The sequence below is a fragment of the Garra rufa genome, chromosome 9 (assembly GCF_049309525.1).
Source record: "Garra rufa chromosome 9, GarRuf1.0, whole genome shotgun sequence".
Lineage (NCBI taxonomy): Eukaryota > Metazoa > Chordata > Actinopteri > Cypriniformes > Cyprinidae > Garra > Garra rufa.
The window spans coordinates 19859848-19877737 of record NC_133369.1 but is presented as its reverse complement, the minus strand read 5'-3'; the positions used below and the strand labels follow the sequence as shown (position 1 = coordinate 19877737).

Here is a 17890-nt window from a genome sequence, read left to right as displayed (position 1 = left end):
TTACATATATAAAAGATATGAAATGATCTTTTATATATGTAATTGTTTTAACTATTTTATTACATATATAAAAGATATGAAATGATCTTTTATATATGTAATAAAATAGTTAAAACATGATGAATGTTTTATTAAACATTTAATTTAATTTTAATCTAATTCCACATCCCAAATGCAGCCATACAAACAGTAAGCCTCTTTTCACAGCTGCATTGTGAAATAAAATATAGAGAAATACAAAATATCAGAATCTGTTCTACCAGTCTTTTTCTATTCTGTTTATTTTTTGCAGTTTTTAAAAAAATACCATTTAGTTTCAATGTTGTGCATAATTTGACTGAATATAAGTACATATTAACTGTAAGTGACTGTATATTCACAGTAAAATTAATGTTAAGTATATCTATAAATATAAATGTAGCAAATAAGCTCTTCAGCACTGAAGACGATACTTATACTTATAAAAATAATTATAATGATAAAAATAGAACATGTTATTTCCTCCTCCAACATTTCTTACTGGAACAATCTATTTAATAACAGATATTGAAATCAATTAACATTTTTAAAATAGATATATATTAGTAAAAATAGGTCTCTGAACCACTTAGTTTGAGTACCAAAGTGCTTGATTGTCTTTTTTTTTTTTTACTATTTTTGATTACATATATAAATTCATAATTTCATAATGAATATTTTATTCAACATTTAATTAAATTTTTAATTCCACATTCCTAAATGCAGCTATAGCCTCTTTTCACAGCTTTATTGTGAAAGAAATAAAATATACAGAAAAAATATAGAAATCTGTACCAAAGCATGATCAAAAATATGTTCTACCAGTCTTTTTCTATTCTTTTAAGATTCTGAGTGAATTGTGAATTAGCTTCAATGTTGTGCATAATTTGACTTAATAATGGAGTAAAATATAAACAGAAATGTCACAAATATGCTCTTCAGCACTGTACACACTGCTGTGTGCTATCGCGCAAAAGCGTGTTTTATCGCCAAGAAATATGGGCAGGCCAGACGCATTGTATTTCATGATTGTACGTTTATCACGTCAATCATCCGCTTGTCTCCGCCCACCGCGTAGATAGACTTCCTGAAAACGCTCGTGCCTCCCCTACAGCATAGGAAAGCTGGAAAACTCGCCATGTAGGGGGGACAAAAAAGCCAGGTAAGTCTGATATTACTTTCGCGTTGTAGTTTATTATAGTCATTACACCCCGTAAGACACATAAAAGTTTCTAGTTCGCCCTATTCGATGAACCATTTAAACAGAAACAGATCCGTTTTCAGGTTGATGTCTATGGGCTCCCGTCAGCTCAGCTATTTAAATTGACATTAACAGCATGTTTGCGGAATACACTCTTTTTCTTCATCGATAAAACCGGATTTTATCTTTACCGGGTTTAAGGTTTTAACTGCCACCGTTAAGTACAAAAGAGTCCACTCATATTCATATGATATAACGTTAGTAGTTTCTTGGGCTGGCCTGTCATCAGCTAACTGTGTTTATATGTGAGTTTGTCTCAGAGTTGCTAAGAAACTGCCGCTTATTCATTCCCTTGCTATTAGTTTCTATGAAGGTTTAAAAATAAATTTCGCCTGCTTTTTAATTTATAGTAGGCCTACCCATTGGTACAATATACCATAGAAGCTATTTGTTTCTTTATCTGCTTATGATCATACACTGTGAACTCTCAAATGTCACTGTATGAGCTGCATTTTCCATGTAAAATCGTTAGATGATAAAAGCCATTTCCCAAGTTTAACACTTAAACTTAAACTTGTAACTGTGACAGCTGACTGACCACCTGTCACATTCTGAGACACTTTATAATTGTATTAAGTTGTTATATTATTTATAACCTGACAGAGCTTTGTCTTTTTACTTTTACGTAATTGGATTGCTTGGCAAAACCACTCATCTAAAGAAAGATTTACACAACCGTGTGCACAGGTCAACAGTGTTTTTATTTTATTGTCTGTAAGGTCGCAATTAACTAATTATAGTCAAAGGCTTCAAAATTGCTTTTGTTTATCTGAATAAATCTGGAAACTATATCATATCATTGATGCAATAAAAGTCTTGGTGATAAAAGGGACAAAGTGTGCACCCATGTGTGAGATCCCAGACAGTCAACAGAGCTCCTTTTGGCTCTTGAAAGTTAAAGCTTGAGGCAGCCTGAGAAAGAGGAATGTACTTTTGATTTACTGTGGGTTTTGATTTCTTGATGGTGTTTCCACCAAGGCTTTTTAAGGACACATGAGGACAAAGTGGACATCTCAGTTTTTTTGTTATATCCTTAAACAATTCTGGAAATCTGCCAGGCATTGATTTCGCAGAAGTCTTAACAGCAGAATATTAAAGTGCATGATAAGAGTTGCATATTTCTGCATTGAGCAAAGTCTGCAGATGTTGACCTACAGCTAAAACATCTTACACAGCCGTCCATTTCGTCCCAGATGTTTACAGACTACGTCGATATATTAGGCCCCTCAATTGCAGGCGTTTCCTGTCGGGCCGTAAACTCACACTATGAGATCTTAATCATTGAATCTGTCGTCAGTTCACATTTCAAACATTCCTGTTCTCCATTGAGTTGAATTTGCGATTACGTCTCAGCTCTAGTTTTCATTCACGATCCCAGTGTTGCATTTCAGGCTCGATTGCGGAATTTACATAGGTAGTGTCATCCAAGATTAATGCCGGACAGGTGTAATTCCACCCCAGACTGGTTTTCTACTCTGTTTGGATCAAAATGACACAGCCCTGCATATTTGTGTTGCCTGACATTGGCAAACCACAGGCACTTGAACGTTTTGAATAATGAACTTTGTATTTAGACTAAATCCATCTGTTCACATTTCCCCAGACTGGCGGTTGCCACACTCTTTCTGTTGAGAAACAGAACCGTATTGTTCAGCATGTTCCTTTTTTGCTAATGTCAGGCCTTTGAAGATATTGCATATGTTATCTGATTACTAAGGTCTGTTGAGGTTGCAGGTCAAGGGTCAGTTTAACATCACACACCATTAGAAAGGCAGTAAAGATCATCTTGAATTCTGATGTATAAGATACAGTACCATTTAAAAGTTTAGGGTCAGTATAGTTAGTACAGAAATGTTTTTTTAAGGCCCAAATCAGGATATTAGAATGATTTCTGAAGGATCATGTGATACTGAAGACTGGAGTAATGGCTGCCATTACAGGAACACATTACATTATTGTCAGTATCAAAAGTTGTGAATTGTATTCAGAGATCTCTTTAGCCCTAAACTTTTGAAAGGTAGTATATCTTCTGTAACAAAGATCCTTAACTTTTATTTAGGAATAATACCTTGTCCATATTCATAGGGTTCATATTACTTGACCTATATTGCTTTGTAGGATGTAGAATATCGCATTTACAGTTGAGGTCAGAATCTGCAAAATGTTAATTATTTTACCAAAATAAGAGGGATCATACAAAATGCATTTTTTGAATAAGATATTTCAAATAAAAGACCACAAGTCCACAAGAAAAAAATAATCGTTTATTTAATTTATAAAAATGACCCTGTTTAAAAATTTACATACGCTTGATTCTCAATACTGTGTTCCACCGCTTTTTTTATGTTGTTTAATGGTAGTTGTTCATGACTACTTTCTTTGTCCTGAACAGTTAAACCGCCCGCTGTTCTTCAAACAAATCCCTTAGGTCAGGGGTTTTCAAACCTGTCCTGGAGCCTCCCCTGCCCTGCACATTTTGTATGTCTCCCTTATTAGGCACACCCAATTCAGGTCTTGCAGTCTCTACTAATGAGCTGATGATTTGAATCAGGTGTATTAGATGAGAGAGACAAGCAAAATGTGCAGGGCAGGGGAGGCTCCAGGACAGGTTTGAAAACCCCTGCCTTAGGTCACACAGATTTTTTTCAGCATTTTTGTGTATTTGAACCCTTTCCAACAAGGACTGTGTGATTTTTCAGTTCAGTCTTTTCACACTGAGGACAACTTAGGGACTCATATGAAACTATTACAGAAGGTTCAAACACTCACTGATGCTCCAGATAGAAAACGATGCATTAAGAGCTGGGGGTGAAAACTTTTGAACAGAATGAAAATGTGTGCAATTATCTTATTTTGCCTAAATAACTTTTTTTTTTTTTTTCTTCATTGAGTTTCATTAACTGCCCTTTAAAAGCTACAGTAGATACTTACATATTCTCCCATCCTTACATGATCTCAAAATCATAAAGGGTTCAAATACTCAAAAATGCTGACATTTTTTTTTTTTTTTTTTTTTGAAGAACAGCACAAAGTTTAACTGGTCAGGGGTAGTATTAGAATCACAGTATTAAGAATCAAGTGTGTGTAAACTTTTGAACAGGGCCATTTTTATAAATTCAACTATTATTTTCTCTTGTGGACTATATGTAAATGTCTTCTACATGAAAAAATAAACAATTTGTAAGATCCCTCTTATTTTGGTAAAAGAATGAACATTTTTGCATACTCTCCAAGGTGTATGTAAACTTTTGATCTCAACTGTCACTTTGAAAGGTAATCCTTCTCTTTCTCTTTCTCCAAACCTTTTCTTCTCCATGTAACAGGGCACCTTTAACATCGGATAAAGAAGTTCACCATGACTTGAGATCCTATTCCAGCACTCCTCCTCTTTCTGTATTCTGTGTTTTATTTATTCCCCATTTTGAGGACTGTCTTGCAAGGATTGAAGAGCAGAATTCACCGTTCATGGATATCAAATCCTGGATTTTCTGGCATTTTTTTATTGGGTGAGCTATAATACATGAGTTCCCAGCACTACTACAATCTTTGACACTGCTTTGGACCAAAACCAGGAAGTAACATCCCTGTTCATCTCTATCACTTCCTAAACCTTGTTGTTTTTGGAGAGGAACTGTGTTTTTAGTCAAACACCTCGACAAGGTTTCATTTGATTCTTCTGAAACACTATCCTCGGCTGGGCCGTTACCTCTGCTTTCTGTGCTTGTTTGTCACAGAACATTTTCGTAGCATTTATAGGGTTGTTATAACCTTAGTGTGTTTATTTTTAGACATTTGTACGTTCAAAGCTCTCTGACCTTAAGACAATGCATTGTTAATTGAAACTGTGCTTCCTATTTTATTTAAACAACTTCTAAGAATGGAAAATTGTTAAATTTCGTTTAATGATTATTTATGTAGATGCACACACAATTCCGTTTAACCTTGACAAAAGGTATGCCTTTTCTCATAATGTGACATTTTGCCAGTACAGTCAGACGAAGAGAGAAAAGCAAAAATCTGGCTTCTTTGTGCATCTTTGTTTTTAAAGCAAAACTGTCATTTTTGTTGGGATACTAGCAATACTAAACTGGAAGTCTTTTTCGTCTCGTGTTTTGATCAGATGATCATAAGAGGATTTAACTTTTTGTTTCCAGGCAAAATGCACTGATGGAAAAGATTTAACACTGTCAGGGATAGAAAAGCCTGCTGAAGTTTTTTTGGGTGTGTTTTTAAGACACCAGTTGAAGCACTGTCGTCATTTATAACATTAAGTTTACACAAAAGCCCATGATTTGGGCTCAAAGCTGACACGTTTATCTACAGACTAGAACAGCTAGTGCATCCGTCCAAAAAGTCATCTCTACAAATCTGAAGAAAAACCTCTACATGAAACATTCAAGCTCTCTGCATCCCATTGGCACTATCTTCTGAGCCCCGACATCGAACATGCGCTCCCCAGGCCCAGAAAGCCCATCTATGACAGAGGAAGCCCTGTTGCACGGACAGTTTGGTGGCTGGAGCAGCGGAGGGGGAAGTGGAAGTAACAGCAACAGCTGCCCTAACAGCCCTGGAGGTGTTTCTTTACCTTCCAGCCCAGCCTCCACCAACTATGCCCTGACCCTCACGCCAACTCACATCCACGTCCAACGGTTGTCTCCACGTGCGGGGAAGCAGTCCAGGCTGATCCTGCCGCTGGCGGAACTGACCGGATGCAGCTGCCCGCGCTCGCCGGCCCCTCCTTTGCTAGTGCTTTACTGGTACCCTCCGGGTCGTCGCCGGAAAGGCGTCTCCAAACACAGACAGGTGAGGGCGTACTTGGCGGAGAGCAGAGTTGAGGCGGAAAAATGGAGCGCTGCTATACAGAGCCTGTTGAGGGGGATGGATGTCAGCTCCACTACAGGTGGGTGTCATGGTTTGATCCATAAATGTCTCAGGTGCGTCTATGCTTTTGTTAGTGGGAAAGTGTAAAAAAAAAATAGAAAAATGCATCCAGATGCTGATAATTAATTAATAATAAGTGGTTTGAGTCAGTGCTCATTAGTACGTGTCTTGTAAATTGGATGTCTCTTTGATTTCTTCTATACAGAGCTAAATTTATGTATGAATCATGTCTGTCTGCATTTATTTTTGTAAGTTTAACTATTCCCACCCTGCTCTTTTTTGTGTGTGTGTGTTTTGCACTCATAATGCGTACCACATGCTGTCATTGATGGTCAGAGAATGGGTGGGTCTGCGGAAGGGAAAAATATAGCCTGTTTTGAGTAGTGCAGATCATTCGGTAGCAATACACCAGGCTTTATTGACTTTACCAGATGCTGTGTGCCTCTCTCCCTGTTTTTAACTGCTGTGCTGTAGTTCGTTGTCAGTGCTAGTGGTTGCCACTCAGTAAATCGTTAAAATATATTTATATGATGTTAATAAGTTTGTTGGCTTGTTAGTTTGTGTTAGGAGTGCAGATATTGGGTCAGATTAGTGTGAAAATGTAAATACAGCCAATTATTTCAATCTTTTGTTGATATAATGGCATTTTATCATTCTTTCAGTTATGCTGATAGGTAAAACTTGGTTGTTTGTAGACAGAGCTTACAAATTGTAATCTGTTACTGATTCCAAATTACATGACAAAATTGTAATTAGTAACATAATCCATTAAATTACACATTTTAGGTAATATAATTACTTTTAGATTACTTTTGACCTAACTGGTTTATCATGTTTATTTATATAGGATAGTCTTGTACCATATTGATATAAAAATACAAAGACTATACAAAGAAAATATGTTCCATTTGTTGTTACTAACAACGTGTAATGTTTAATACACTACATTACATCTAGGTTTCCTAAAGTGGGGTTTATGAAGGAACTGCAGGGGGTTTGTTAGTTTAATGGGAAGCTAGTAATTCATTAAATCATAAAAATGTCAAAATAAAATAAATGAAATATTTTATTGTTTTTCCTGCATGTCATGTGACTATTAACCAAAGTCAGAGTACCGTGAACATGCCAATGTGATACTTAATTATTCAAATATTTATTTTAAAATCTCAGGGGTACTTTAAGTAAATATATTAGGTGAAAGATGACCAAAAAGTTTGGGAATCCCTGCATTAAATATAAATAAGACATAACGTGAATTTGTGCAGTTCAATGTGTTTGAAAGACAGAGGCCTTCCAAGGACATGGTTAAATAACTTATTGAGTGATAATTTCAATATAAATTGTGTTCATCAGTTGTTGATGCAGCATTGAAACGCTTCTTAAACCTGAAATTATTTTTGTAAATCCAGTGGTCAAATGCTTTGTTGCCGCCTGACTAGTAACTGGGCTTTGTGTAAATCTCCATAAAAATGAAAGACTAGAAACGGTGGGCTTTTTAAGAAAGGAACATTTAAAAGATGAAAAAGAGTGTATAGAATAATTTATTGATATTGTGTAAATAAGTAATCTTGTAATCCATAAAGTAACTGTAATCTGATTCTGAGTATTTTAAAATGTAATTAATTTAATCTAATTACAACTTAATTTTTAAAATATGATTACGTAATCCAGATTACATGAAATCAGTTACTACCCAGCTAAAATTAAAGCAACAATGAAACAAACTTTTACAATCAGCTGTTTAAACCAATGTTACATTTTTGGGAAAAGTTATGAAGAAATTTACTGGAAAGTCTTGCCTCAGTTAATTTCAAAATACATTAGTCAACCATTTGAAAAAGACAGCACAACTTTGCCCCTAAAAAATGGGAAGTTGTTTTGGAAAAAGTTTTGATCTTAACAAAATGCCATATAACATCTAGTTTAAGGTCATGACTGTACATGCACTGTGTTCTGGATAGATAAGACATATAGATCTAATCTTAAAAAGATAATGCTCTCAAATATCATGAGGTTGAGCCATTAATGAAGAAACTTTCAGTGATTGTTGAATAAAATGTTATGTGGAATTTTTGAAATGAAGGTCAGATATGTAATCTTGAGGTGTACTTATTTTACACATCTGCTAAAAGCATGTATGGTCACAACTTTCATATGGTTTAGGATGTGGCTTACTGTTGTTTTTAGCCTTAAAATGAAGGCCTTATCCTTACTTGCTTGTTTTTGTTTTCTTATTGAGCAGAATTTAGCAAAAGCATGTTGCCCCGTCCCCGTCGACTGTTGCTGCTGGTCAATCCATTCAGTGGCCGGGGTCAGGCAATGCAGTGGTGTCAAACGCACATACTTCCAATGATAAGAGAAGCCAACATCAGCTACAACCTTATACAGACAGGTAATAACAACAATATGGCGTCAGCTGCAAACAATTCAAATACTATTTGAAGCGCTCAAACCAACAGTGCTCAGATTTTGATTGATTGCATTGAACCGATGTGAAGATCATGTGGTTTTGTTGTTGCACAGAGCGCCAGAATCATGCACGTGAGTTAATCAGAGAGATCTCACTACTAGAGTGGGATGGAATCATCATTGTTTCTGGAGATGGACTCTTGCATGAGGTAAACATCAAAACAATCTTGACTGCTTAGTCACAGTATCTACTTTTTGCATGAAATTTGTTTGGTAAGTTTCTTGGAACGTCTGTGGAATTCTGTATAATTGATTTAAACCTGGTAAAACCTGTTAAACGGCTGAAAACAATGCTCTCTTATTGATAGCTGAAGACATGACCAAATTAGCCAAAACATTTAATAAATGTAGGTGCAGTAGATGGTTAGAATATTAAGTTTGATTTCTTTAGAACCTCACTGATCTACCACAGGGTTTGTACGAAAAAATAATATAATTTACATATTATTTACATATTAATTTGTGTGTCTTCTTTCTGCAGGTGATAAATGGCCTTTTGGAAAGGCCAGACTGGGAACAAGCAATAAAAACTCCTGTGGGAATCCTGCCTTGTGGCTCTGGAAATGCACTTGCTGGTTCCGTCAACCACTATGCAGGGTACGAAATGTACTTGAGCCCACCTGGGGACACATTGTATGAAAATCTTCAGTACTTCAGAGAACTGCCCTTATTTTTAAAGGAACAGTACATCCAATAATTAAAAAAATATATATATGTTTAATACATTTATTTCAAACATTTGTGACACTGAATCACAAAACCAGTCATAAGGGTATATTTTTTGGAACTGAGATTTATACATCATCTGGAAGCTAAATAAATTCCAATAATGTATGGTTTGTTAGGGTAGGACAATATTTGACCAAGATACAACTATTTAAAAATCTGGAATCTGAGGGTGCAAAAAAAATCACCTTAAAAGATGTCCAAATTAAGTTCTTAACAATGCATATTACTAATCAAAAAATAAGTTTAAATATATTTACGGTAGGAAACGTACAAAATATCTACATGGAACATGATCTTCATATCCTAAGAATTTTTGGCATAAAAGAAAAATCAAACATTTTGACCCATACAGTATATTTTTGGCTATTGCTATGGTTTTGTGGTCCATGGTCACAATTTTAAGTTATTTTTTCTGTCAACTCTCACTGTACAGAAATAAATCTATGTGAAGATCTTAAATTCTTTATGTGTATGAAAAAACAACAGCATTCTGTTCCCTCCGCAGAGATAAATGTGACCCTGCACCACAAAACCAGTCATAAGGGTCCATTTTTTGAAACTGAGATTTATACATCACCTGTAAAGTTGTCCAAATGAAGTTTTTAGCAATGTATATTACTTATAAAAAATTATGTTTTGATATACTTATGGTAGGAAATTTACAAAATATCTTCATGGAACATGATCTTTACTTAATATCCTAATGATTTTTGGCATAAAAGAAAAATCTATAATTTTGACCCATACAATGTATTGCTGGCAATTGCTATAAATACACCCATGCTCCTTACAACTGGTTTTGTGGTCCAGGGTCAAACAAAAAAAAAATCTTTGTGTCAGTGTACAAAAAAACTTGCTTTTCCTGTTACTAAGATGAGTTTCATACATTTTGCATGGGTTGTTTGCTCTATTGTAGGTGTATTGTTTGTAATGTACCTATTTTTACACTCATAGACAAGATCCATGTTATGCAGAGGTAATGATTTACATCAGTATTTGAATAATTATTTTTGTAAGTTTGGGTAGCAAATTGAGGGTTTTTATGCAATTTATTAAATGTGACCCTGGACCATAAAACCAGTCGTAAGTAGCACAGGTATATTTGTAGCAATAGCCAACAATACATTGTATGGGTCAAAATTATTGATTTTTCTTTTATGCCAAAAATCATTAGGATATTAAGTAAAGATCATATTCTATGAAGATATTTTGTAAATTTCCTTTAAAATTTATTTTGATGAGTAATGAGAACTTCATTTGGACAACTTTAAAGGTGATTTTCTCAATATTTAGATTGCACCTTTTCAAATAGTTGTATCTCTGCCAAATACTGCCCTATCCTAACAAATACATCAACAGTCCTATCCATATATCAATGGAAAGCTTATTTATTCAGCTTTCATATGATGTATAAATCTCATTTTCAAAAAAATTGACCCCTATGACTGGTTTTGTAGTCCAGGGTCACAAATGTGACCTGAATTGAATTCAATCTTGAATATTTCCTTTCTGTCTCTTAGATATGACATGTGCCTTCGGGAGCCTCTCCTCCTCAACTGCTGTTTTCTGCTGTGCCGGGGTGGGGTTAAACCGATGGACTTGGTGTCTGTTACAACCAGCCCATGCACTTCATCATCCACAGCCAATCAAAATGGGCACCCACCTGCTCCCAGGAGGCTCTTCTCTTTCCTTTCTGTGGCCTGGGGTTTTGTGTCTGATGTGGACATTGAAAGTGAGCGCTACAGAGGGCTCGGCTCAGCACGGTTTACACTGGGAACACTAGTAAGACTGGCTTCTCTGCGCTCTTATAAGGGCCGTCTTTCCTACCTGCCACCTGCTATAGTCAACCCTTCCCCTGATGCCACACCTCAGCCTCCCCGCAGGCCACTTTCACGCAGCATTACCGAAGGTTTGGAAGGATTCTGCCGCACTCCCATTCACCGCACCTGCTCAGACATGGGCCTGAGTGAACAAAGAAGTCTCCGTAAGGGAGATGGGGAGAGAGAAAGGGAAAGAGAGCGGGAGAGGCAGGAAAGAGAGCGGGAAAGGGAGAGAAGGAGAGAGAGGGCAAGAGGGGTTGGGGTAGTGAGAGCTAGCAGTCTCGCAGAAGACAGAGAACGAGAAGTGGAAGCAGAGGAGAAAATGGAGGAGATGTCAGGAACCAGCTCAGAATCAACCGAAAGGGAAGAGTGTGACAACATGGCCAGTAATAATGGGAATGGGGAAGAAGAGAATAAACCTTGTGTGGATGAGATGGATGGACAAGGAGTGACAAAAGCAAAAGATTTAAGTGAAAGAGATGAGGGGACAGAGTGCAACGAGAATTACCAAACAACTCCACCTGAGATGCAACGCACACTACGTAAAAACTCTGCCCCCTCTAGCCAGATAATAAACGCCTTCTTCAGCCAGCCAATCGGTGCAGACACTGACCAAGACTTGGAGGTGGCAGCCTATGGCAAGGAAGACGAAGACATAAATGGCACCTACTTTCAGAGAGAGGCGTTTCCGCTGGACAAGTCTCGTGAGCGAGCCCTCACCATCTCATCTTCTCCCTTCCGACAGTCTCCTTTCAAAGCTTTCAAGCCTAAAACTTTGGACCAGAACCAGAACCCCTCACGGCCACGACCTCTCTCTCTTCTCCACCAATCACATTCAAACTCTCTCCCACCAAAATTTCCATCCCTTTCTCTGTCCCTTTCCCCGACCCCTCCTTCATCTCCATCTTGCGCCTCTCCCCACTCTTCTTATCTCGCTCCACGTTCCAACACCCCCAGCTCATCTTCCCCATCGCCTTCTTTTCATTCACCGTCCCCTTCCTTCAACTTTGACCTTGCCGAGCCCGCAGGACCCCTGAAGAACCGCCCTCACGTGACATCCTCCATCAACCTGCCAGAGGATGATCTGCTACCTCCTCTGGACCAGCCTCTCCCTACACGTGACTGGGTCACTATTGAGGGCGATTTTGTCCTGGTGCTTGCCATCTACCAGACCCACCTGGGAGCAGATCTTTTTGCTGCACCTCAGGCTCGATTTGATGATGGGTTGATCCATCTGACATTTGTACGGGCTGGTATCTCCCGGGCAACACTGCTTAGACTGTTCCTAGCAATGGAGAGAGGAGCCCATTTGTCACTTAGCTCTCCTTATGTTAGTCATGTTTCTGCTCGAGCGTTCCGCCTTCAGCCACTTTCACCACGAGGAACACTCACTGTAGATGGAGAGCTGGTGCCCTATGGGCCACTGCAGGCACAGGTAAGATCGGTCAATAATGATATTTTACTCACCCTCATGTCGTTCCAAACCTGTAAGACCTTTGTTCATCTTCGGAACACAAATGAAGATATTTTTGATGAAAATTTAGATTTTTCTGACCCTGCATAAACAGCAACGCATCTACCACGTTCAAGGCCTAGAAATGTAATAAGGACATTGTTAAAAAAAGTTTGTGTGACAGCAGTGGTTCAACCTTAATTTTATGAAGCTACGAGAATACTTTTTGTGCACAACGAAAACAAATAATGACTTTATTTAACAATTTCTTCTCTTCCGTATCAATCTTGGACACACATTTACGAGAGTACCATGATGCAAAAAAGAAAACGTCTATACTGGCGTTTTCAGAAACGTCCTCAGTCTACATTACACAACCGAAAACACATGTCACATAACCATTCAGGCTGCATACGTCATCAAGGATGTTTTAATGTAAGAGAAGTAAGCTTTATAAAATTTGCTGTTCTTTGAGGTGTAAGAATACTGTAATTTCTTTTTTTAACTTTGCAATTTAACAGTTTTCTTAAATAAGCCCCCGAAATGAGACGTAGAAAATGAGTAGGGTTGGGTATCTTTTGAATTTTATTGATTCCAAATCTGCTTATCGATTCTAGTAAGTTAAAAAAAAAATCTGAATTTTTTTTTTTTAAGTAAAACATTTACATGTCAAACATAATTATTCTGTCTTTTTACAAAGTGTTTTGTTGTTGCAGCTGAATAAGATGAACAAACAGCTTACAGAACATTTTTAACAAAATAAACTTTTTTTAAACTTTATAAAATAGGAACAAACTAATAAATTAGCAATAGTATAAATAAATACAACTGAACAAATGTCAGGTACAGAAATTCAAATCAGAAGTTTTAAAACACTATGGCCCGGTTTCACAGACAAGGCTTAAGCCAAGTCCTAGACTAAAATGTAAGTCTGAGCTGTTTGAACTAGGGGTGGGCGATATGACCTAAAATTAATATCACTGTATTTTTCATCTTTTAAACGGTGACGGTATAATATCACGGTATTACTTTTTTTGGTACATTTTGGGAGGAGTAGCCTGTCCTGTCCCATTAGTATGTGAATAAAGGTAATATTTTTATTATATAATAAGTAAATGTTAGGTATCCTTATCAAAAAGAGACATGGGAGAGTATGCATTCTTAACATATTGATTTAGCAAAAAACCTAAAGATCTTACTTAACAGTGTACAACAAAACAAAAATTATTTTTTTTATTGAAATTTAATTTCCGCAATATTTAAAACCTTTAAATAACTGGGGGAACAACGCGGACTTGGCAACCCTGCATCCAACACGAGCTGCTGGAGTTAATGTCATTGCACACATGAGTACGAAATTTTCGTCCGAGATTTTTGCACGTAAAAAAAAAATACAGGTTATGTTAATCGAGTTTACACACTGCCTCTGAAACTTTCGTCCGTCAAAAAAAAATCGGATCGTGTTTTATTTTCTGCATTTTCGCATCCATAATAAGCATTTTGATAAGGATGGCGAATATGAAAAAAAAAAAAAAAACGCATACGAAAATCGGACTCAGTGTACAATGACCTTTAGATTTGAATGATCACGGGTCGAAAGTAAAGAGATGACAAAAATAGACTGGAGGATTTGCTGCAATCTTGTACTCACTGACAAATATCTATTAACGTTATAAGATGTGTTGCTCCCTTTACACAGAGTGTGCGTTATCGCAAAATCGAAAGTAAAAGTAAACAGGCCGGTCACGTTCGCCTCGCGCCCGCTCAATTTGTGATCCGCTGTGTAAATCCTTCGGCCGGCCGCCGAGAAAAGTCCCGGTCGTCCCGATTGCCACTCCGCCCCTGGTATAGGCTACAGGCCCGACCTTTCTTCACTGTGTTTCACCAGTCGTTTAATGGCCACTCCCCTTTTACCTACCACCTGCAAAGCTGATACGAATATGTTTAACTTTTTTATTTACAACAAGATATATAGTATAAGGACAGGTATTCAGACCACAACTGAACGTTTGAAGAAAATTTAATGCCTTATTATTTAGAATTAGCTATTATTGATGTAAATGCAGCCGTTCGAGGCACATAATTGATTTATTACGGTATTGACGGTATTAGAAAATCCACGTCATGGCGCAATGTCACACCGGTGATGACTATGACACCGGTGTACCGCCCACCCCTAGTTTGAACTGAAAGAAACTTGCACTGACTGATCTTACCCAACCCTACAAATGAGCATGATGTTATTGCTTACAGTCATCAAGAATACACAGAGCGAATGTGAGCAGCCACACTATCATTTTCAGATGTCTCCGTTTTGGTCCGTATACACTGAAACACACATACGTCATTGTCGCGAACGTGCAGCGAAGACTAACATGGAAGAGAAGAAATTACTGAATAAAGTATTTTTTTTCTTTGCTGACAAAAAGCTTAGCTTCATAAAATTATGGTCGAACCACTTATGTCACATGGACTACAAAGACGGTTCACTCCTATACTTATGAATAGGAGAAGCTGCAACGCGCCAAATATGGCGGAATAGTCCCGCCTTCTAAATGAAGGAGCCAATCGCTGATTGGTAAAGTCATTGCGTCACTGCAGCAGCCGTTAGAAGCAGACAGGACCAGCCAATGCGCAGTCATAAACGCATTGTGTGTTGGTCTAGCTTGAAAAATAAGTTTTTTTTAAACACTAAGAAACAATGTTCATGAAGCAGTTAATTTGAGATTTTGTTGCTGATTTGAGATATGTAATTTAATTGTGAGTTCAGTGAGCAGTTTGAGATTTCAGGATTTCCCCATTCATTTAGATATGACTTGGTCTTGGATGAGCTGCCCAAAGGCGTTGCAAATATGGCCGCTGAGTGAACAGACTTTCCTTGAAAGGGACAATGTTCTTATTACCTTTCTGGGCCTTGAACCTGTCAATTGCGTTGCTGTCTTTGCAGGATCAGAAAGCTCTCGGATTTCATCAAAAATAAATTAATTTGTGTTCTGAAGATGAACGAAGAAATTACAGGTTTGGAACGACATGAGGGTGAGTTATTAATGATGGAACTATCCCTTTAACAAATCGCAAAATGTGTATATTATATTGTGATGCCTAAATACTCCTGAAGCATTTAAAATGATTGATTTTAGTGTTGTATTTTAATTAATCTTCTCCAAAAATATTAACATGACTGATTGTACCTTCTTTTGTCCCAGGTTCATCCCTCCATGGCCCGTTTGATTGTTGGGGACTCTGGAGTAAAGATTACAAGATTCTGACCTGTTTGGATTGGAACGGGCAGGGATTAGTGTGACGCTTTTGGATTATATAACATTTTGCCATCCGCATATTGGAGGGGAGAGAGAAACAGAAAGCCAGCAGTTGCAATCACTGCTTTTACTGGGATTAACTGAGGGATTGCTTATTCAAGCTGCATATGCAAGGAGTATTTTTGAATTTAACGAAGGGATGAAAATTTGCGGCCTATTGCACGACTGTAGGATTACACTTGGATTACCCTCACTGTAGTCAGTGAGAGAATGCAGAAATGTCTACATAAAAAGGAAACGGCAGAACTGAATGTGTCCAATTGGTGTATACATTTTAGTATGCATTTGTGCATAGATTCTCAACAGTGCTCCTGCCTTATTTCAGAGAGTGGAATAAAATGACACAAACAATAACAATAGCCAGCTTTTAGGTTGTCACGCCCACATCCAAATATGGCGCCACCCATTTTGCATAATAGGTACCCCTGGAATGCCTTATCCATCTCTGAACTTTTAAGTGCAAACCCCTTTCCTCTCTTAATTTACATACTGACTTAATATCTCTGAAACCTCATTTAGCAAAGATTTATCTGCATTGAACTAAGTCTCCGTCCAGCTTTTGAAAACTTTGAAAGCTTTATGGGATTGATTGGTTATCTTGCGTCCATTTTATTTGCGGGTATTTTTAGAACACAATCATTGTGTGGACTGAGTGGAACGTGGGCTGTTATGGTGTATATTGCATTGCTAGTTTGAGTAAGAAATGCATGTGATGATCATGATGATGATGATGATGATAACTAGCTATATGCATTGCAGTGCACACAGAAAAAAGGCTAGGAAAACTTCCAGTTCAGCATTTTTCACCCCCGGTAGTCTTCTATGACATAATGCAGACGTTTGCTCATTTTTAGTCCTAATGGATGAACTGGTAATGCATCTATAACTCCTTTTCCTGAAAGATTCATCTGTTTAATATTAGGCAAGGAATATTAGTGATCAGTAACTTGATAACATTTAGTCTATTTCTCTCACAAACCATTTGTAAAACTGATTCACTTGAATAAAATGTATTTTTCAGCTCTTTAAGAGAACAGGCCTGTGGAAAAATGATTGTAACAGCCTTTCCAGTGCTTTTAATTTTACCTAAATATTTATTAGAAAAATGCCCTGTTTATGCTTCTTCTGTCCTTTTCATTTTCCAGAGGACCATAATTTGACACATGCAGACTGTTTTTGCACTCTTTTCTGAATGATTAGCAAATAATATTTAATTCCAATAACTCGCTGGAATTTCCGAACAGTTGTTTAGTTCTGTCTAGTGCAATCGTTTCTGCTTCTGTCGGCTGATCTATGTAAGTCTAGTTTTGTTTGTGAGTCTGGGCACTCGAAATGATTTTCAGCTGGCCAGTTATTTGTTTTTGTTTTTCATTCCCTATATTTCCTTCCTCCTTTTGTTGTACCATGCTTTAGAGTAATCTAATAAATTTGGTATCAAGCTGCTGTCCACCTTGAAAATGCCAGTTCTTCATTCTACGATGCTTGTATTAAGATTGTAATTACTATTAAAAGATATATTAAACGTATATACATATTATTTACAGTTCCTAGTTCTGTATGGTATAAAAGTTTTGTTTCAGATAAAACTTAACTACGAAACCTTGCATTTGTGTCCTCCAGTCTTTTACTCCAGGCTTCCCAAGTTAGGAATAAAGGTATCACTAGGAACAGTGAGGATAAATGTTTTCTTCCGGTTTAATTCAACATATCTCAGCTCAGGAATGTTTGTCCTCTTTGATTAGGACATTCGCAAGGGGAGGCGAGAACAAAAAGCGGCTGGAACTATGAAAAACATGTGACATAATTTCACAAAATCTCCGCCGTAATTAATCCAAAGCTGATTCAGAAGTGGAAAACAATGCAAGTTCCTCTAAGACGAGATGAGTAAGGCACCAGTGGTCTGATAGCCTAGTATTTCACTTCTCTCTCTCTCTCTCCT

At 37.2% G+C, this 17890-nt stretch overlaps 1 protein-coding gene across 1 annotated transcript; it reads left to right on the top strand.

The window, feature by feature from the left end:
- Positions 1-1105: 1105 nt before the first annotated feature.
- Positions 1106-17555, top strand: sphk2 (sphingosine kinase 2). Its single transcript, XM_073847092.1, has 7 exons — positions 1106-1180; positions 4603-6179; positions 8403-8552; positions 8684-8778; positions 9111-9226; positions 10879-12613; positions 15838-17555. Exons 2-7 carry the CDS (start codon positions 5726-5728, stop codon positions 15898-15900), a joined length of 2613 nt encoding a protein of 870 aa, XP_073703193.1. The 5' UTR covers positions 1106-1180; positions 4603-5725; the 3' UTR covers positions 15901-17555.
- Positions 17556-17890: the final 335 nt, after the last annotated feature.

Excerpts from the sequence above, each read along its gene's own strand:
- sphk2 (XM_073847092.1), top strand. The coding sequence starts at position 5,726 with ATGCGCTCCCCAGGCCCAGAAAGCCCATCTATGACAGAGGAAGCCCTG. Across the intron at positions 6,180-8,402 it reads GGATGTCAGCTCCACTACAG|AATTTAGCAAAAGCATGTTG; the intron begins GTGGGTGTCATG and ends CTTATTGAGCAG. Across the intron at positions 8,553-8,683 it reads CTACAACCTTATACAGACAG|AGCGCCAGAATCATGCACGT; the intron begins GTAATAACAACA and ends GTTGTTGCACAG.